The 21,200-nt window shown below is 39.3% G+C and overlaps 1 protein-coding gene across 1 annotated transcript in view; it reads right to left on the bottom strand.

The window, feature by feature from the left end:
- galnt16 (UDP-N-acetyl-alpha-D-galactosamine:polypeptide N-acetylgalactosaminyltransferase 16) overlaps positions 1 to 7,126 on the bottom strand; it is a 42,066-nt gene extending 34,940 nt beyond the window's left edge. The window contains exon 1 of the mRNA XM_053335268.1: positions 6,732 to 7,126. Within this exon, the coding sequence (XP_053191243.1) occupies positions 6,732 to 6,935 (204 nt within the window). The 5' untranslated portion in view covers positions 6,936 to 7,126. The remainder of the gene's footprint in view (positions 1 to 6,731) is intronic.
- Positions 7,127 to 21,200: the final 14,074 nt, after the last annotated feature.

The following is a 21,200-nucleotide window of genomic DNA, read 5'->3' as shown; positions in this document are numbered from 1 at the left end:
TTTGGGGCAATTAACACAAATTTACACTCTCAGTTTGAGCTTATAAATCCTGCTGTGGGGATGAGAACAGCATGTAGGTTAACAAACGGTAAGCTGATATACAGTAAAAGGTAGAAACTATAGCTTCCCTAGCAATGACATAACTACAAAACTACCCATAATGCAACATTCTTAAGGTTAAATTTCTATATAACAAATCTGACACTGATTTTATGACTTTTTCAAGTAGAAGTTTGACTATGATAGCCAGAAATTTGAAATTGATCACTTGTGAGGTTAAACACTTCTAGTCTGTCAATCAGAGCTTCATATAGACCTTTATTTACCTACTATATTAATTGCACCTGTTTAATCTCTTCTGACAGGAGCAAACAACACTTCCACTTCTATTAACTATAAAACAACAACGTTAAAACAAGTAGCAAAGAGAGGACCTGAAGTGTTTGAGGAGCATATTTTAGACATTCAGCTGTGATATGATACATTCCTCATGTCTTTCAGCTTCATATCATCAACAGTCAACTCAATTAAACGAGTCGTAATGGTTCCACCAGGCCCTAAATTTAATCTGAGCCACACAGACCACCAAAGCATGACGGTAAAGGGGTTTAATCCTTATTAGTATTTCTGACCTCTTTCCAGAATCCTGTATCTTATAACCCTTGATGATCCATGAGTATCATCATGACTAATTATTAAAAGCTCCCCAAAAAAAAAATGGTACTCTGAGGATAATAAGACAAAAATAACAGAAGGCTCTTCACTGCTCGGTACACTGAATTAAATATGAAGCTCATCTGGAGGATGAACAACGTCTGCTGGCGCTTTCAAGTCGAGTTAAAAGGCTCAACAAATCACATACAAGTCAAATCTGCCTGATTGGCTGGAGATGAAACGCTTTTTGCGGCTCTCAGTCTGTAAAGACAGACGATGTCCCACAAAGAACACAAAGAATATCGGATCATGTAGCGATGACGTCGTTGGTTTGAGTGTCTACATGTCAGCCAGGCAAGAACCTACTTTTTTCTCCTTTCGTCATTCCAATTAATTAGTCATTTACCCTAAAAACATATTTTTGCTAATTTGCCTGCAATAGATGTTCATTTCCAGAGCTTATTCTTCTTAAGTATGAAACAGCATGTCATCTCATTAGACATTTGCACCTTCACTGTCTGTGTTCATCTGTTCATATCCGCCAACTATTCCAATGGATATAACTTCTCTAGGAGGTCTAGATCTATGATTCATGTCATCAGACTCTACCCAAAGGAGAAAACGTATTTGATTAAATGTCTATAAGCCAATCATAGCATTGCAGATCATCTAAAGTGGACTGTAGTAGAGCCTCACCCCAAAGCATGGCCAACAGGGAGGCAAGGAGGAAGCGTATGGCACATTTAAATTTATCAATCAAATTGTTAAACTACATAATTTGTGTTTAAAGTAAACACAAGATGTATTATTTATTTACTATGTATTATTTAAACATGCCACTTACTTTTCTCTTTTTTATATCCCTAAATTTGAATGTTAAAATAATATAAAATATGCTGTTTTGTGTTTTAAAGCATGACTTTATTCATTGATATGATTTAACCATTCATGAAAAATAAATAAACTCATGTTTCACTTTTATTTAAAAGAGAAGAGTCTTAAATATTTTCTCTGTTTTCTGCCAGCTTGAATTTTACAGTCTCATCCCTCTGTGCAGCACTTTGCATTGCTGCTGTACGAGAAGCCGCTCTATAGATAAACTTGTTTGACTTGGCTAATTTGCACATTATCTGCTTTTCATATGTCATGTGACTCGTGTCTTTATGGTGTGACACTTTCATTAGCTGATTTTTAACTTCTCTTTTATTGTGGCAAACTACAGTAACAGCTAACAAGGATTCCTATAGATACCATATAGATATTATATTACACAAAACAAAGAAATACCGAGCCATAAAAGAGGTCAGACCTTATAGGATTCTTATCAAAACCTCATTTAACTGTTGTTTGTCATCCTGAATATAATCTTTTCTGCCTTTTGTCAGCAGGTGTGTACATGCAGCTGGAGTCAGACAGAACAAGGCAGCCATCTGTACCTCATGCATGTTTCCACTCCCACTATGTAATACTGCCGAAATGTCTCCCATTGTGCATTTGTTGTATTATTTTAGAGTTAAATCATACATGAATGAAGAACACCCCTCATATCTCAGATCAACAGTTTAAAACTTAATGTAAGTCTGTTTAGGAATCTCTCTTCAAACCATTTTTGCTTGTGATCCCTTAAAGTAAGAAACGCTCCATCCTTGACTCCTCATCACAGGTTGCATATTTATGAGTTTTGAGCAGTTCAGTTGAATATTTTCTTTTATCTGACTCTTTTATTAAAGTGTACAGCGCTACAACATCACATTATTTTACAATGAACAACAAATATTAGAGAGAAATCCAAAGTATGAATCATCATTTATGTAGCAGATTTTTGTATTTGTGTTTTGTTTTTTGTCTCAAAATTGTTTCTACGTATGTTTTTAGGAATTTCAGACAGATTTGTTTTGGATAGAGAGATGAACCGATCACATGTTGTAGTGATCTTGAGATTCCCATGGATAAATATCACTTTTCACTTTTTATATTCTGTGATGGAAAGCAGCTAGTTTACTCTTATTAGACTTATTTACTACATGTATCTAACATCTACCGACAGAGACTCACTTTTTAAAATATGTAATGTCATTCAAAGTTGTTACACTTAGCTCCTCCTTAGCCCAAAGTATAAAATCCACATTACAATTAATCCAATAATGTCATACATATAATAATATAGCCGCTATAAAGGACAGTGGAGAATAGTGAGTGCTTTTATCTTGATACTACTTTGCTAATAAAACCTTAAGTAAAGGATGAATACTTCCTCCATCTCAGCTCCTATTAAACTAATGGACATTAAGCCAGGCTGCCAAATAAAAGTTTATGATGTCCAAGGTTAAAACAAATCTTTAAAAACTGACTTAAATAAATGCCAAAAAGATTATGTTTGGGCAAGTCAGAGAGTAGCCAACATGTTCAGAGTTGGTGGAGATTTAATACTCTCAAGATTTGTGTGTATTAATGGAAAATGTTGCAAATCCTGGTTTGAGATTTACAGCACATTTAACCCAGTTCTTTTTGCAAAGTGTTTATATTGTCACAAATGAAGAAAAAAAAATGTTGCTGAGTTAGTCAGAAAAAGTACATCATGATCTAAAAGTCCAGGAAAAGCAAACCTAGCTCTCACTGCCTGGTCAAAAAGACAACAGAGAACTATACATAATTTAGAAAGTAGATTAAAAATGGAGGAAAACTCGATGTTATATCACCTTTACGGTATGTTACATCTCTCCTGGGTAAAAATATATCACATCAAGTGAAAGCTGAAGATAAATAGAAACTGACAAACTGATTAGCTGGATGTCCGTCTGTGGTCAGATGTTTACAACGTGGAGCTGAGGCCACGACAGCAGCTGTGCAGGTCAGGCTCGCTGTTGATTACTGTAAATGCTCAAATCGAATTAGACTGACAACACAGTCGCTCTCACAGCAGAGAGAGAGAGAGAGGGAGAGAGAGAGAGAGAGAGAGAGAGACAGAGAGAGAGAGAGAGAGAGACAGAAGAGTGTAGCTGGGAAATTAGACCATCAACAGAGGAAATGAAGGGGGAAAAAAAGTGGAGCCAGTGCGAACAGATTTCACAGATGATGTCATTAGTGAATCAAATGCTGCTAATGAAGAGGCTTAGGGGAAAAGAAAAGAGAGAGGGAAAGGAGGGATTGCGGGGAAGAACATAAGGGAGGGGAGGAAGGAGAAAGAAAAGAAAAAGGAGTTAAGATCAAAGCAATGATAGAGAAAGAGAGAAAGGAAGCAATGATTGACAGAAGGAAAACAGACAGGAAAAAAGAAAAGAATGAAGGAAAAACTGAGGAATAAATAAATAAAGAAGGACAGAAGGATACAGTAAAGACATGAAGGATGCAGGGACGGAGGGAAGAAGGAAGATGGGAGTAGAAAAGGAAAGAAAAGACAAGCAAAAGAAAGAGGAAAGAGATGCTGTAAAGGAAGGAAAGAATAGAAGAAAGATGAAAGAAAAACCGAGTAAAGGAAGGAAGGAGAGAAAGAAGCATGGAAGGGATAATGGACGGAACGAAAGAAAGACAGAAGGGGAGGAAGGAAGGGCAGAAGAAATGAAGAAAAAAAGAAAGAAAGAAAGAAAGAAAGGAAGGAAGAAGGGAGGGAGGGAGAGAGGGATAAAAAGAGGGAAGGAAGGAAGGAAGGAAAAAAGGAAGAAAGGAAGTAAGGAATACTAAAGGACAGAGGAAAAAGAAAAAGAAATAAGGGACGGAGAAAAAGGAAGGAAGGAATATTGAAGGAAAGAAAGAAAGAAATAAGGGATAGGGAGAAAGGAAGGAAGGGCCGAATGAATATTGAAGGAGAGTAAAGAAAGAAAGAAAGAAAGAGAAGAAAGGCCAGGCCTGTGTGCGGCGCTGGCAGGCTCAGAGCTTCAGGTCAGATTACCAGAACAAACTGAGCAGATCTCAGTTTGGTGACAAAGGTCAACGACCTCGCTGCGCTGATCAAACATCACAGAAGTGCTTTGACTATCCGGCTCAAAGAACGATAGAAGAAGGAGAAGAAGAAGAAATCATGTCTGCATCAGCTGTCCTCAATGAATCGCTCTCTCTTTTCTTTCTTTCTTTTTTTTTTACTACAATCTCTGATTATTCAAATGGGTTCCATATTTGTTTGCAAACATCTCATCGACACACTCACAGCTTTCTTTCTTTCTTTTTTCTTTCTTTATTCTATCCTTCAATATTCCTTCCTTCCTTCCTTCCTTCCTTCCTTCCTTCCTGTCTTTCTCTCTCCCTTATTACTTTCTTTTTTTTTTCCTCTGCCCTTTGGTATTCCGTACTTCCTACCGCTGTCTTCTTTATTTTTCTTTTTTTCTTTTGTTTTTTCTTCATTCCTTCGATCTTCCCTCCTTCCTTCCTTCCAGTCTCCCTCCCTGCCTCCTGCCATTCCTTCCTTTCTTCCTCCCTTTCTTTCTCCCTGTCTTCTTTCTTTCTTTCTTTCTGTCCTACTTTACTACTTTCTCTTTCTTTCATTTTTTCTTCATTACTCCGATCTTCCCTCCTTCCTTCCCTCCCCTGTCCCTCCGTGCCTCCTGTCCTTCCTTCCTCCCTTCCTTCCTTCATCCCTCCCTCCCTGCCTCCTTCCATCCTCCTCCTTCCTTCCTTCACTCACTCCTTTCCCTCCTCCGTGAATGCCACATGCAGCTCCAACCATTTGGCATTTGCCCCGTCGAATGATTAAATCCTGTGAACAGCGTTTTAATGATTGTGCTGCCGGAGTGAAGTATTCTGACATGTTGGCACACATCCGCAGCCAAAGCTGACACCATTTTATTGGTCTTGTAAATTGTGAAAGAGGCTCCAGTGTGTTGTATTTCCTCAACTGCTCCTATCTCCTGAAAATACTATTAGGTACGCACATTTAATCAGTCAGGGGCTGCACACCAACATCTGATTTGTGTTATTGCCCAACAATGTCATATGTTTTCATCATTTTTACTAATCTTTGCTTGTCAGAGTCTGTTTGTCTGGCCAGGAAGGTGGATAAAACTATTAAAATAATAAAAAAAATGAAGGTTTATTCTTTGGCTGAATCTATCATTTTCATTTTTGTAACATTTGTTGATTCACAGATTAATCATTTGAGTGACAAAATAGTAATAATCAGAAAATAGAGGGGAAATGATAAGTTACCAGAGCCCAAGGTGATATCTTTAAAATGTTTGTTTTGCCTCACCATGAGTCCAAAACCCCAAATATGTTCAATTTAAAGTGATAAAAACATAGTAAGTGATATAAGAGTCCCTGTGCATGCATGGGGCTAAAAGCACACAAGCCACAGGTCATGCATCTTCACACTTCATGCAACAGAAAACACCAGCAGCCAACTAGACCAGCTCTCCTAATCTGAGCTGGCATGGCCCCCGGCTTCAGTCCCAGCATAAACAGCATTGTTCAGACACTGTTGCAACCTGGAGGGGTTACTGCAAGCCAAGCCTGACGACCACCACCACACCTATACACTCAGAGTATTTACCAGAGGTTATTTTCACTATACTCCACCCTGACTCGGGCAAAAACAGACAAATACAGACCTGACCTGACTGAAATAGGGCCTTAAATAACAGATTAGAGGAATGATGAGCTGAAAGCGTGTGTTTTCCACCTCACATGTGCAATCCAAGAATGGTCTCGGCCAGCATAATGTGGTTTACAAGGCGTTTGCGCACGACGCACAGGATTTATGGAAAGCCTCTTACTGGTAGCTACTTGAGGTTCTCTCTCAGGCTCAGAGTGGAAGGCACGGACAGGCAGGAAAACACCGACAAACAGAGCTATAAGCAGGCTGCAGACTGTGCTGTGCAGCCTGTAGAATAACGGTGTGTCTAACAGGAGAGGGGGGAGGATAGGGTGACAATGGATCCGCTTTGAAGCCATACATATCCGTCAAAAGCAATATATTCCTGCTGTGGCACTCAGCTGTGCACCACATCTCCATCCTCATCATCCCGGGTTTCTTCCACACACACACACACACACACATGCACATCAACATGCAGCACACACTCTCCTGCAGCAGCGCCACTCTCCTTTTCCACTCTCTTTATCCCCACACAGCCGTGCACACTCACTATCAGCGGGATGGTTCTGTCGTCCCGGTGGATCTCCAGCCGACCGGGGGGGACCACCTTCTGTCCATGGCTCCTGCTGCGGGTCTGTGACGCCGACGACGACGGCGACGACTGGGGCTTGTTGTCCTGCCACAGGTAATAAAATGTCCCCAGGATCCACGCAACGGTCAGAATAGCGATGGCGTTGGCCCGTATCCTACGCATGGTGAGCCCATATGGAGGGCTCCGGAGGCGAGCCCGGCTGGTTCAGGTCCGTCTGCGGGAGGAGAGATGGACAGCAGAAGGTGCAGCCTCCCCGCAGGTGATGGGTTGAGCCGCAGCGCAGACAGACAAACCGAGAACAGGCTCTTCTGTCGGAGCGCTGCCTCTCTCTCTTTCTCTCTCTCTCTTTCTCTCTCTCTGCTGGGATTTGCGCACTGACAGAGCCACGGTCCTAGCGCCGAGTCATATCACACCCCCCCACCCCCTCCCCTTCTACACACACACATAAATACACGCGCGCGCGCACACACACGCACCATCCATCCACTGGCTACAATACGAAGATGTCCAATCTGCATCCAGCAGCTGAGATCGTAAATTCAGATCCAGATAAGAAGGGAAACAGAGGAGAGGAGGACATGATTAAATATAAATTATCACACTCCGGGACATTTTAACCTCTGATACACATTATTCTTTGTTCTTAATTCATGTATTGGACGCTGCATGTGCTTGGTTTTAGTTACAAGAACATAACCTCTTTCCCTTTAAAACACAAAGCCCTTCCCCTTAATCTCTTTGTGTAATGTATATGCATTCAGCATTGATGGGAAGTAACTGAGTATATCTGATACTCCATTAACAGATGTACTTGTTACTGTACAGACTAAGATTTTACATTAAAACAGTTCAATAATATAATAATATAACAATGACAGAGAGTATTCTGCACAATCCATACATCTGCCTATACTTCTATACTGTGACTACTTTAATGAATGCTGGACTAGTAGCCTTTATTTGCTCTGTGATATTCACTTTTACTCAAGTAAATGATCTGAGTGCTTCTTCCACCACTGATAAAAATTATGCCCTAATTTTTGACAACATGTGGTGTATTTGGTGTTTTTTTATTTTGAGCATAACTAATCCTGCAGTTCTGCATCTAATTTTTTCTTTTTTATTATCATTTAACCAGATTATTTTCTAACGGAAATGTACTGCTGCCACGCCAGAAAAAGAAAACCACACAAGTTTCTGGCGTGGCAGCAGTACGTTTCTGTATTTTCTCAAACATCATAAAAGTTGTGAAAACATATCTGGTCCAAAACATCTTTAAATGTCTTCCAACAGTCCATATTTAAACATATTCAGTTTACAATTATATAAAACATTAACTGTTGCTGCCCTGAACTGTATTCAGGTTCCCATTAGCTACCTAGTGATAGTTTAGTTTTTATTCCTCCACTCTCTGATAAATGTGTTTGTGAGATTACTGCCTACACCCTGGTACGATGGAGATTAACACAATTTTGTTTTTTGTGCCCCAAAGCTTTGATAAATGATATTTAAAAAATTCAGCAGCTGCATCTCTACCCAGACACACAGACTTACTATCACTCTGGATAATCAGCAGACCTCACTGTCAACAGTTTTATAAAGATTGTTTCTTCCATATAAAGATTTTATCATGAAAAATGAGATAACATTAAAACAATCACAGAAGATTAGAGGAAATGAGAAAATGTTGTTTTGTGTATTTTAGCTTAACGAACCCTTTAATTACAACACTTCATTATAGCTGTGCTGCTCTCCCTCCAGCCAGAATCACAATGAAATCTGCACCTTTACTGCAACATATTTATCTTCATTGTATAAGAAGACTCATTACTCTGTCTATGCATTTTACATTATGCATTTAAATTAAGAGCCTCCAGCTTACACAGAGCAAATTAAGCAATGCAGCTGAATTGATCATGAGGAGAGAGAGAAAGATAGAGACAGAGAGAGAAAGATAGAGACACGGAGGGAGAGAGAGAGAGAGAGAGAGAGACAGAGAGAGAGAGAGAGACAGCAAGAGAGAGAGACAGCGAAAGAGAGAGAGAGAGAGACAGAGAGAGACAGCGAGAGAGAGAGATAGAGAGAGATAGAGAGAGACATAGAGAGAGAGAGAGAGAGAGAGAGAGAGAGAGAGAGAAAGCTCTGTGCAGTCTCTGAACACTGGCATCATGAATATTCAACTCCTCCCAAGTTAATTCTGGATTTGCACAGATGACCTCTGTGACTATGACTTATTCAGTAGCCAAAGTACGAATAAATCAGAGGAGTTTAAAAAAAAAAAAAAAGTCAGAATACATTAGACTAAGAGGACCCCTCCAAAAATCCATAACAGCCTTTAAACGGCTGCACGGAGCAGCAAAGAAATCTAAGCAGATCAATAACACCCCAGAGGCATAACAGAGCTGAGGAGGCTGACATTTTTCATCTTATTCCTCCTCTGGTGGAAGAAACATAAAAAAAAAACAGCCCACAGTATGAGCTCATCCAGCCCCACCTAACAGCAGCAGCGTGTTATGTGAGGCGTCCACACACAGCTGGGCCCACCACCACCACCACCACCACCACCACAACATCAGAAATTAATAAAGCCAAGTTTTCCCTCCTCTTCAGAAACATAAAGAGAGCTTATCCAGAGTCAGCGGGGGGAGTGGCAACACGGAGAACAACCAAACCAACAGTGTAATAATAATCCATCTGCAGCTGTTAGTTAGTGAATATGATTATTTTATGGTGAAACACAGTTTTATGCTGCTCCAGCGTCACATTTCAATGGTCTCATCTTCTTTTATTTCTCAATGAATCTCATTCTTAATTGATAGTGAATTAATTATTTAATATCATTAGATCAGAGCAGCTCAGTTTCGCCATTCATAAGAATATTTTTTAGGTTGAAAAATCAGCTTTTATGATGACCCTACTATTTTTTTGACCAAAGGCTGCAGAGAATTAGGACCAAACTCCATTTATTAACAACCTATTGAGCATTTATTGATGTATTATTAACATGCCAACATTTATATCTACTAACAGAAAGGACAGGCACCAGTCAAAGGGGTTTTTAACAACCTGGCAACATATTTATGAGGTTTGACCTTTTACGAAATCCATTAGTTACAACAAATAAACGCTTATAAAGAGTGACTTATCAATGAATGTTACTCATCTAGGGCTTGACTATTAAAACTGATGGAAATTATTAGGTCTCATGCTGGTTAACGGTGAAGTTTAACAACAGTATGAGTTTCAGTATGAGTAAGATTTGCTTCCAATAAATGTAAAATCTCACATGGCTGTTCTGCATCTGGTTGAATGAGGCTGACTGAGGCTGTAGTTATTGTTGAAAATGTTCCCTCTGCTTTTCATGGTGAATTAAAGGCAAAATGTTGAATCTAAATAAAAAGGAGTCTTTGTGCTTTGATTCTGTCAGACTGACAAGAAAATATGCAGTTTTTTGTTGTGATTAATCATTTACATCTGATGCATTCCTGTAGTTATTTTGTGATTAAACATATACAACTTGCACGCCAGAAAGTTTTATGGGTCAAATCAGAAACTCTGTGACAGTTAGAGGATCAAAAAATCCTCCCTGGTACTCATGTTTTAAATGATTTCATGGAGGATGATAGAAAAATAGAAGTATATTATGGAATTTGAAGCTTAAGTGTGCAGAGCCACAGTTGTTTTATATGTAAATAGTGAGTAATAACTTGTCACTGTGATGTTTGTTTGTCTTTTGGTCCAGTGATTAAACATAAGAAACAACTTAAAGTGTTTGTCATGCACACTGAAGCTTCAAATTGCCTCATTTACTTCATTTCTATGAAAACTTTAAGAGGTTTTTGGGTTCAGCTGGTGGTTAAAGCTGCAGTTTGATAGTGAAAGAATAAAAACAGGTGTGTGTGTGTGTGTGTGTGTCTCATGTATATTGTGTGTTGTGTTTTTCTATTTTAAATTCACTGCTGTAGAGCGCTGTTTTCTATGTTCTTATTTGTTAAAAATGCAATAAAAATAGCTTTCAGCAAAGCAACTTCCATCTTTAGTAAGATCTCAAGCTGAAGCACCGCACTCTGGTCTAATGAGGCTGTTCATGTTAAAACTGGTGAAGCAGAGTTGGAGGAATTTCTGGCACAACTTGAAATAATCAGAATAGGTCAAAACTGCAGCAACACTTGTCTCAGTCATCTCTCAATTAGGTGTTGCTGGAGTTCTGACCTCTTCATGTTGAGACTTCTCCGTTTCTAGTACGATTATTGATCATTGGTGCAATGTTTGAGTCTAATAATGAGCAGTGATGTTTATACACTTAGGAAACTATATATAAATATGAATGAATAAATCTTGCTCATACAGATGCTCTTATTCTGTAACAAAGCCAACATAGATTTAAGATTCACAGATTTGTTTATCACTATAGCTGCAATGATTAGTCAGTTAATTGATTAGGTGATTAACAAAAATGTACCCTGCAACTATTTTGATAATCAAATAATCGTTATGGTCATTTTTCAAGTAGAAATTTGGTGGTTGAAGCTTCTCATATGTGGAAAATGTCAGGTTTTTCTGTCATACATGATGGTAAACTGAACATCTTTAGGTTTCTGACAGTTAATCAGACAAAATAAGACACTTGAATGGAGCTAAGAAGGTATAACAGACATTTTTTGCTATTTTCTGAGACTGTATTGATCAAACAATTAATCGATTAAGAGCCAATTTATGCAAGAAGAAGAAAAAATAATTGATATGTGACAGTGAATGCAGAACAAAATGTGAAAGAATAGGAAACAAATGAACATGTACATCCTCTGTCATATGGAGGTGATGTATACACACTTCAATACAGATATACAGTTCCTCCAAAAATCAATAATAATGCAGTCAACAGGAAGAAGAAGACAAAAGAATAAAGAAAAGAAAAGGCTGACATTTACTGTTGAAGTTTTGGAGAAATTCCTTTTGAATTAAACTCAGTTGTAGCTGCTGGAAACATATTGATGTGACATTTTGTTGCCTCGCCGGTTTATCTGCAGGAATGAGAATAAGGAAGCTACAAAAAGCACAAACAGAGATGAAAGGTATGTGTGGTGACCAACAACAAGGTTTCAGGTTGGATCAAACAAATCTGAATCTGATTAGAGCCTCTCTTCTTTTTCTTCTTCTGGTTTAATCACTGATGAATAATTAAACTGTATAGAAATCAAACCCCTAACAAGCTGCAGGCAGAGGTGTCTCCACTGTGGCTGCTGTCTCTCTGAAGCTTTGTAGTTAGAGGTTAATCTCATTATACGTGTAAGCCATCTATTCCCTCTCCATCCCGTCATAGAGAAACCCATCAGCAAACGAGATCTGCCTGCATCCAGCTTGTGTATACAAAATGGGAAGGTCACAGAGGCCACAGCCACATCTGGCTCAAGGCTGGGAGATATTTGTCTTCATTTGTACGGACAGGGCTGCGCCTCTCGCGGCGGTGCTGTCACTGTTATCTTTGGGAAAGATGGTGAAGCCCTGAAGCAAGGGAAGGAAAAAAAAAAGTCTCTGCACATTGAGACAAAGAGAAGATAAAAGCACACCGCAGTCATGGGGAGGTGTTGGTACCACACACTTTGCATTTTTTTGTCTGTGGACATGGAAACCCAGCCCTTCACAACGCCAAGATCAGTGGATGCAGAGAGGAAACAAGGGCAGTGTTTGGAGTTTCCAGCGTGGTCGGTCTGCCACTCATGTCAACAATCAGTCTCCTGAGACTCATGGAAAGACAAAGCTCTACATTCCCATGTCGGCAGTGAAAAAAAAAAAAAAAAAAAAAAAAACATAAGAAAATGGGAAACTTTCCAAAGTGAAATTCACAGGGTGCATTCTGGGAACTAGAAGTAAAAAGAATATCTTGATTAATCGAACATCTGCACGCTAATCACAACAACCTGAAAGAAAAGAAAAATAGGGATGTTTGATTCTTTAATGTTCAATATTATAAATAAGTTACTAATAAGTCAATTAAAAAGAACAACTTGTAGTTTGCCAGATTGTTAATAAATTATCTGTTGAGGCATTAATGAAGCAAAAATAAATAGCTATCAGAAAAAGTCCTCATTAATAACATATGATTAAATGTTTCTCACAGTAAGTCTGCAGTTATAAATGTAAATAAGTTACATGTGAAGGAACGTATTCTGCTCCAGGTGATCTGCAGCTCTTTCCCAGAAGGTCAGAGGTCAAACTCTCAGGCGGGGGAAACTTCCTGATGAATGAAACATGTAAAAAAAACAAAGCAGGTGTGAAAGTTGGAGGGAGGAGGATAAACACCAGCTGTAACCTAGCAACCCAAAAGTTGTTCTTATCAATGCCTTATAGCTAATCTATAAAGCAACAAAACTATTAGATACACTTTATAAAACCTTTCTGAAGACACTGTATTGAAAAGTGCATGAAAAAAAATCCTTAAAAAAAACAAATTGAATCTCTTGCGATGTAATTTAAAGCACACAACACAGATGTTTTTTAGTTTGTTTTGGCCTTTATGCTCAGTATGCACTGTTTCCTCCCAGAACAGATATACTGCACCTCTCATATAACAGAATGATGTCACTAATAAATCCATTAGCAGAAGCGTCAGCCAAGTGCACTTCAGTTCATCCATGTGCGGATGTGCAAAAATGACTGGGAGGCTTCACATCTCTTATCACATACATGTAACTAGTCAAAAAAAACTGTGCAGGTGCTCTGATGTATCCTCCAGCAAAAAATACTGAACCTGAATACCAGCTCCAGGGTTTCTGTTCTGACCTTTTAGTCTCTGAGGAGGAGGTTGAGAGAAAAGAGGAATTCTCCTACAGGGTTTGAAAAAGATGTTGCATTATGATTGTAAATTGCACAAATACTGTAAAAGAAAGTTGTGTGTGTATGTGTGTGTCTGTGTGTGTGTGTGTGTGTGTGTGTGTGTGTGTGTGTGTGTGTGTGTGTGTGTGTGTGTGTGTCTGTGTATGTGTGTGTGTGTGTTCTGCAGACAATCCCACAGACAGACACCAGCCTTTTACTTCCACTGAGAAACACTGCTGGCATTTCAGACAAGTACGCCAAAATGGTGAATCGAGAAAAGCGTACAAAGACACACACACAAATTCCAACACATACACACACACACACACACACACACACACACACACACACACACACACACAGGCACTTTCTTGCTTCCCAAAACAAAGGCACTCAGAAGTCTCAGTATGTTTGCACACATATCTTCCAGAAAGATGAGAAGGAAAACACACTGAAGTCTTAGTGAAAATGGACGCATGCACGCACACATGCACACATGCACACACACGCACACACACAACACGCATGCACACACACACACAGACACACACACCCATAAGCCTCGATGGAATTCCACCGTGATAATAGTGTAAACCCAGCCAATCGCCTCTCGGCTGAAACCAGTGATCATTGAGCTCTGCAATGCACAAGTTCAGTCTTGTGTGTGTGTGTGTGTGTGTGTGTGTGTGTGTGTGTGTGTGTGTGTCTGAGTGGGTGCATGTTATGCAAACATAGAGAGTGTCAGAGAGTAGACACACGGAAAGCAGGAATTTATCAGCGCTTCTGTCCTGATGTGAAGGGGGAACTGAGCAGAGGTCGACTCTCACAGGTTTCCCAAAGCTGCTTTGGTGCTGCAGAGCAGAGGGGCTTGTTCACAATAAGAGGCTTTTATAGAGTCAACTCTGGATAACTTAAATCTTCATTACATCAGACCATGCCCCAGATTTAAAGTCATACTCAATCCAAACTGCATCTTTAGAGTATGAAACACTCGCTGTGGCTGTAAAAGGTGGCTGAGAAAGTTTGTAGTTTCCTCACAGTTGGTGAATGGAGGCTGTGATCATCTTGGATGGAGCCAGCTACAATAAATCCTGATGGTGAGGTCCTTTAAGAGCCAGCTTGAAACCCAGTTATTCTCAGCTGCCTTCTAATGTTGTGCCTATTGCCTGTATTTACTTTTTTTTTTTTTCTTCCCACAGTTCACTAATTTTTTCTAATACATTGAAGCACTTTGAAATGGCCTTAAAGTCAGTCCTAAAACAACAGTCAGGTGCCCAAATACACACTGTAACATGTTTTTCTTGGTGTATTATAATGTCCTCTTTACAAAATCCACAACCCTCCTTTCATGAAATAAATAAATAAATAAATAAATAAAATCCACTTAAAGCTAATATGATGCTTCGGCTGTCCAAATGAGTCAAATCAAGTAGATCTCTTTCAGCGTTACTGTCCTTTTAGAGCCTCTTTTTGTTACTGTTCTTCCACCGCAGCTCAACAGGGAAACACTTGATATGAATAACTCCGACTGCTGAAGCCGCATTTAAGCTTTACGTCAACTTCTAAATGCCTTCTTTTTTTTTTGGACAAAATGTCTGTGTGGACCCACTGTGGATTTTGGACCTCATCACTTCCACTGAAAGCGCATTTGAAGCCAGTATTTTAGTAGCCAGTATGAACAGGAGGAATGATTACAGTAAGGAAAACCTCTAATGTGTCATTTTTGAATACATTTTTACTCAAAACGAAGACCGGGGATTTAGTCAATCTGCTGTTCCCAAAGTCGGTTATTAAGTTTGAATCTGTAATTATCCAAAACTGGACTGTTAAGAATGATTTTGTAATGCGTTATGAGATGTTTCCTAAGTTGAAAGTAGAGCTGCTATGTCCAGTTAAACTGTCAGTGAACGCATCGTATTTCAGATCTACTGAAGCTGGTTTGCTGGCTTGTTAAAACTGGTCTCTGTCTCTTGTATGATGAGTTTCTCTTGTGTTTTAAAAAAAGAAGCTCTAAGCTGATGATTATGAAGCACTTGACAATAAAACCTCACATTCAAAGTTGAAGTCACAAGATCCAGGTTCTTCTATTTTAAGCCAATTACCTGAAAAAAAAAGGAAATGATCCCACAAAAACTTGCACCAAGAACACATCACTTAGAAGCTGTTTTGTCTCATGAGACTACCATACAGTACATACTACCATTAAATATGCACTACTGTTTTCTCAATCAGTCATTTGGTTAGAGCAGATACAGCTTTTTTCCAAACACTGACGTCTTATGGAACAAAGCATCATTTGTGGTTCATACCAGACGGGTGGAGCAACAGGATACAGACTCTTATGAGCAAGAAAGTACATTAACCTGCTGTGTGAGATATTGTCAAACTGTGTCTCTCAGTATCCTGGATTTTTTTGAAACTCCACCCACAACTCACCTGAACCACACACACACACACACACACACACACACACACACACACACACAAATAACCAAACATTTGCAAATAAAATCTTATTTAGGCGAATGAACGCACACTTTGCTGGTGCTGCTGTGAAATCTCAGCTTTCTCTCCATCTTAACTTGACGATGGAGGAGAAAGCTGTGAGCTCACATCACCAGATTATGAAGGGTGAAGCATGGCCAACATTTCGAACACATCCAGAAACGAGCCAGCAGGGCCGATGGGAGCTGCAGATGGCCGTGTTGTCATAAGGCACATGGAGGATTAGTAGGAAAGAAAAGAGGCAGCGCCAGCGTTTACACACGCACAAATCTTAAACACACCATCTGAAACATACTAAAACACAAAGATAATCATATTTAGTTAAGACAAAAAAAAAAGTATGTTTGCAAAGCTTGAAAACAAAGAGAAATAGATCCTCAGAGAAATATCTAGCTGTGTCAAAGCGCTTACTTTCTAAAAAAAATGGGTATTAATAATACACCACTTCTACTCCTGCTGAGTCTTAGTAGGCAGCAGCTGTCAGTGTCTGTGTATGTGTGTGTGTGTGCGTGCATGTGTGTGTGTGTTACTAAGTCTGTGATTGTATAACCCACAGCCAGCAAAGAGTAAGTTCAGCAAAAAGCTTTTCTACAATCCCTAAACTGTGAAAATCTCTGCAGGCTGTTTTGGATTCATAGAAACCAGAAAATAAGACAAAGAGGTTAAGAACATTGTAGCAGCTGTATGAGGCCATACTTGAGGCACAGCAGTGCTTTGAGCTAAATGTTAAGCAGGTGTATTTATTTTGTTCACCAATTTAGTTAAGTGTGCCAGCATGCTATTATTTGCTAATTTGAGCCCAAGTACAGTACAGCTGAGACTGATGGGAATTGGCTGGGGATTAGTTTTGCAGTTGTTTTCTCATAAACTCATAAAGTGTGAGTTTGACCTGTTGGAGCCACCAAAGTTATCACAATCCATCCTGAGCGGGACATGAATGTATGTGCAAAATTTCATGGTAATCCATTTGATAGTTGTTGAGACATTTCACTTAAAACCACAACTGTACCAAATGTACCAGTCATCAGTGTTGCCATGTGGGACTCTCAAAAAATAGCCTAGTCAGCTGTTTTATCAGTATTATGATACTCCAACTCCAAACCACAGTTAAACCACAATTATGAAGTTATAATAAAAATCATAAAAGTCTTTAAGAAGATGCTACTTTAAACCACAGGTTCACAATTGTCCCTTAAAACAATAATCAGGTGTCCATATGAGCAGTGAAAGAGTTTTTCCTCGCTGTAATCATTTCCTCCTGTTCATACTGACTATTAAAAGATCTCTTTCAAATGTGCTTTCACTGGAAATGATGGAGGACAATATCCTGTTGGTCCACAGTCATGTAACCATCTCAATGCACGCTGTTCCGTCTACGTCACAGGACGGATGTTAGGAGGTAGCCACACGTTCTTCTGAATGTTTTAAACACCAACCCTTAAACATATATATTAATGAAGTACATTGTTGGAAAGCTTAGATTGTCCTGATTCATTCAAGACCACTCACGACTTATATGGTTGCTCACAGCCGTAATAGTATTAGCGATTAGCTCGGCTAGCCCCTGAGCTAAGTAAGAAAAGCTATAATGCCTACATACCTTCAAAGTCTTCCCTTTATCCACAACGATCATCTTATGACTCAGCACTTTCTGTACAACTCGCCAAGTATCCATTCTTGTGAAATATGAAATCCGTTTCCATAAAACCGGAATACTTTCCTCAATATGTCAACATGTATTTAGTCCAACACGTAACGTAATACCACAAATAACAAACCATATACCGTCCGTTTACGTCATTTCCTGACCTGCACGTCCATCTCAGAGTACACGTGACTAGATGTTTACGACCGTGAGCCTCTCCTGCTTCTGACGACACCACACACAAGCCAATCGGTGTTTAGGATTAGGCAGTACATGTCTCCAAAGCCAATGAGGACATGTGACCGACAACAATGACGACATGGCTTTGATTGACTGCTGTTCTAGCCTATGGAAATATTCGGTGAAATGAAGTTGATAACCTTTTGTAGGCAAAGGGGATGTGAAGTTATAGGTGTTTGACTGTGGTTATACAGCTTTGGTAACCAAGTGTCCATTTGGAGTCTCCAAAAAGGACCTAAGGAAAACGCATGGACATACCTGTTGAAAAATAACTCTGAAAAATTCATCTTTTGGTCTTTTGACTCCAAATTTGGACTGCATGAAGCCAAGACCTGTGGCTGTGGCCTCATTGTGTCTATATCCCGCTGAGAGGTCCCTGAATGTCTGTACATAGGCAAACCTATGGGCGAGTAAACAACCCCATCATCACAGAATCACACAGACACTTTTACAAGAATCCTGAGAGTGTTTCCTTTCCAATGATACCAGACACATATCTGAGTCTCAAACTATGTGGGATCTGTGCTGCTCACAACTTGGGCATGTCGTTTAGGCTAACAGCATAAAAAACAGGGGCGTGTATTAAGAGGTTACGAGTTGATGTGAAGCTTATATGAGGCTTCAGCAGTCCAAGTTAGTCATATCAAGTGGATATCTGCCACATTTACAGCTTTCTTAGCATCAAATTCCCTCATTGTGTTTCCCTGTTGAAGTGTGGTGGAAGTATAGTAACAAAAAGAGAGACTTTGGCATCAAAAAGACTGTAACGTTGAAACATGTATACTTGATTTGACTCTGAAGTTTCATATTAGCTTCAGATAACTTTTAAACACATTTTACACATAAAGGAGGACGGTGGATTGTGCATTATGAAGCGATCTTCTCAAACATTACAGGTGTTTGCTCACAGAACTCTGACATAATTGAATTGGATAAGAAAAAAGTTTCAACTTAATTGTAATTGTAATGATATCTGGTTTTGATAGTCATCGTTTATTGTGTCAAACTGAGCTTTCTGACTTCAGTGCAGCATCAATCCCAACCTGCTCAGATTAGAGTTAGGGACGATTTGCTGGAATATACCTTGATTTCGTAGGTGGAAACTGACCCAAATGGTAAAAAAAGAAGGCCAAATGATCACAGTCTGCCTTAAATAGTCTTTACTTGCACAATTAAACAACGGTAGCCCAGTCCGGTAACACTATATAACCTCTGTGCAAAATGTCCCATCAATCCAGGTATTTCTGAGAGATCTGACCTGCTGGTGGTGCTAGAGGAAAAGTCAGCGTATCATTAAAAGCAGTAGGATAAATCATCTGGGTAACATTAATGTCTGTATAAAATTTCATGGCAATCCATCCAACACTTGTCGAGATATTTCAGCCTGAACTGAAGCAGTGGACCGGCTGACCAGTATATTGCCATTCCTAGCGCTACCTGCAATGCTGATAATAATAACAGATGAAAGTTTCAGCATCTCAAAAATCACTCGTCACATCACATCTCCATAATTTCTTCAATATTCACGCAAATACAATAAATCCTCCATAAAGCTCTGCTGAACATAATCCGAGGTGGGCTGACGGCTGCTGGCAGCTTCCAACTGGAACATCTTTTCCATTTGCACACTGGTGCCCCATTCCAAGACATGACAGCATCCCAGTAAAACACACACACACACTTACTCACTCACTCACTCTCACACACACACAATCTCAAGGGGGAGAGCTACCATAATTTGGAGCATGATGAATTATTCAGTGTGCTCAGTGTTTCTCTCCGCCTCATGGACACTGCTTTTTCACAGTCGCAGGGGACCCCTCAGTACGACCGTGTTAGAGAAGGGGGCCACAAGCTCTCCATATGCTCCAGTGATGCATCTATCAGTTCAACATATTCTACCGGTCTGGGTCCCGTTCTCAGGCTCGATCCTGTCTCCCTGCCCAGACGAGGGAGTCATCAGGATCCATGCGAGGAGGCCCCGATGTAGTAAGCAGTTGGCAGACTTCACTGCGAGTGTGTGACTAACTCTGTTGCTGAGCAGTCGGGCTGTTGTGATTCTGTTACTCCAGCTGGCTCAGCTCAGTGTAAGAAGTCCATTAGCGGGACATGTAACAGTGTGGGTATTCTCCCAGGCCTCCGCCCCGAGGATAATGGGCCTATCTGGGGAAAGGACTTCCAGATGAGCCGTGGACGCTGACCGGCCGTGAACAGATAAGGAAAAAGCGCCTCTCTTCTTCTCGGTTCATGGGAACAGGAAGTGGAATTACTTTAAACTACATCACTCACATTAAAAAAAAAATCCAATTAATCAATTAATATCAACAGAACTATGTCAAGACTTGCTATTTTTGAATTAGTGAAACTTTATGATTTAGTATTTCAAAACTTGGACTTAAAAATAATAATATTAAATACATTTTTGGAGCATTTTAAAGAACTTTAAAAAGAAAAGTTTTTTATACCTTTTATTACACCGTGATAGCTGAGAGACAGAAAGAGAGATGAGGAATGATGTGCAACACAGGGTACGCCAAAATAAAATTCTTGATATGATATAGGCTACTTTAAATTTTGACTTACTAAAAAAAAAATTTTTGACTTACAAATGTGGATTTCTCCAACTTTTTCAATGAAAATGACTTCCATTACTTTTTATAATAATTTTGACTAAGTACTGCAAAGTTTTGTTTATTCATAATTACTGTGTGATAAACTATGTCACAAAGAGATACAATGTGAAAATGAACGTCATAATGTTGAAATAATTTACAATAAAGCATTTCACAATTATGAGATCATATTTAATGACTTGGAATAATCATCAATCTCATAATTTTGGATTATATTTTACTATTTTATTCCAAATTTTTATTTATTTTCTTTTAATCCTCATATTTCTGTAAAACATTAGTTGTCTCAGAATGTGCTCTATAAATAAAATATGACTGTCAGTAATGGTGATCCATACCTTCTGGACCAAATTATTTTATAAATGTCAGTTATTTTCACATAGACGATATTATTTGGCTTTCTCCTCAACATGCTTAAGAGGAACATCTCTTGCATAAATCTCCATAAAAGAAATGTGTGTGTTATTTCACTCAATCTGAAAAATGAGGTTCACGGTTTTGTTTGTGGACATCGAAAATGGAAAATGAGTGAATCACCTGTGAAATGGTGCCCAGCGTGACAGTATCACACAGACACAAACATGAATG

The sequence above is a fragment of the Scomber japonicus genome, chromosome 16 (genome assembly GCF_027409825.1).
Source record: "Scomber japonicus isolate fScoJap1 chromosome 16, fScoJap1.pri, whole genome shotgun sequence".
Lineage (NCBI taxonomy): Eukaryota > Metazoa > Chordata > Actinopteri > Scombriformes > Scombridae > Scomber > Scomber japonicus.
The sequence above is the reverse complement of the archived record's forward strand: the minus strand, read 5'-3'. Positions and strand labels throughout refer to the sequence as shown.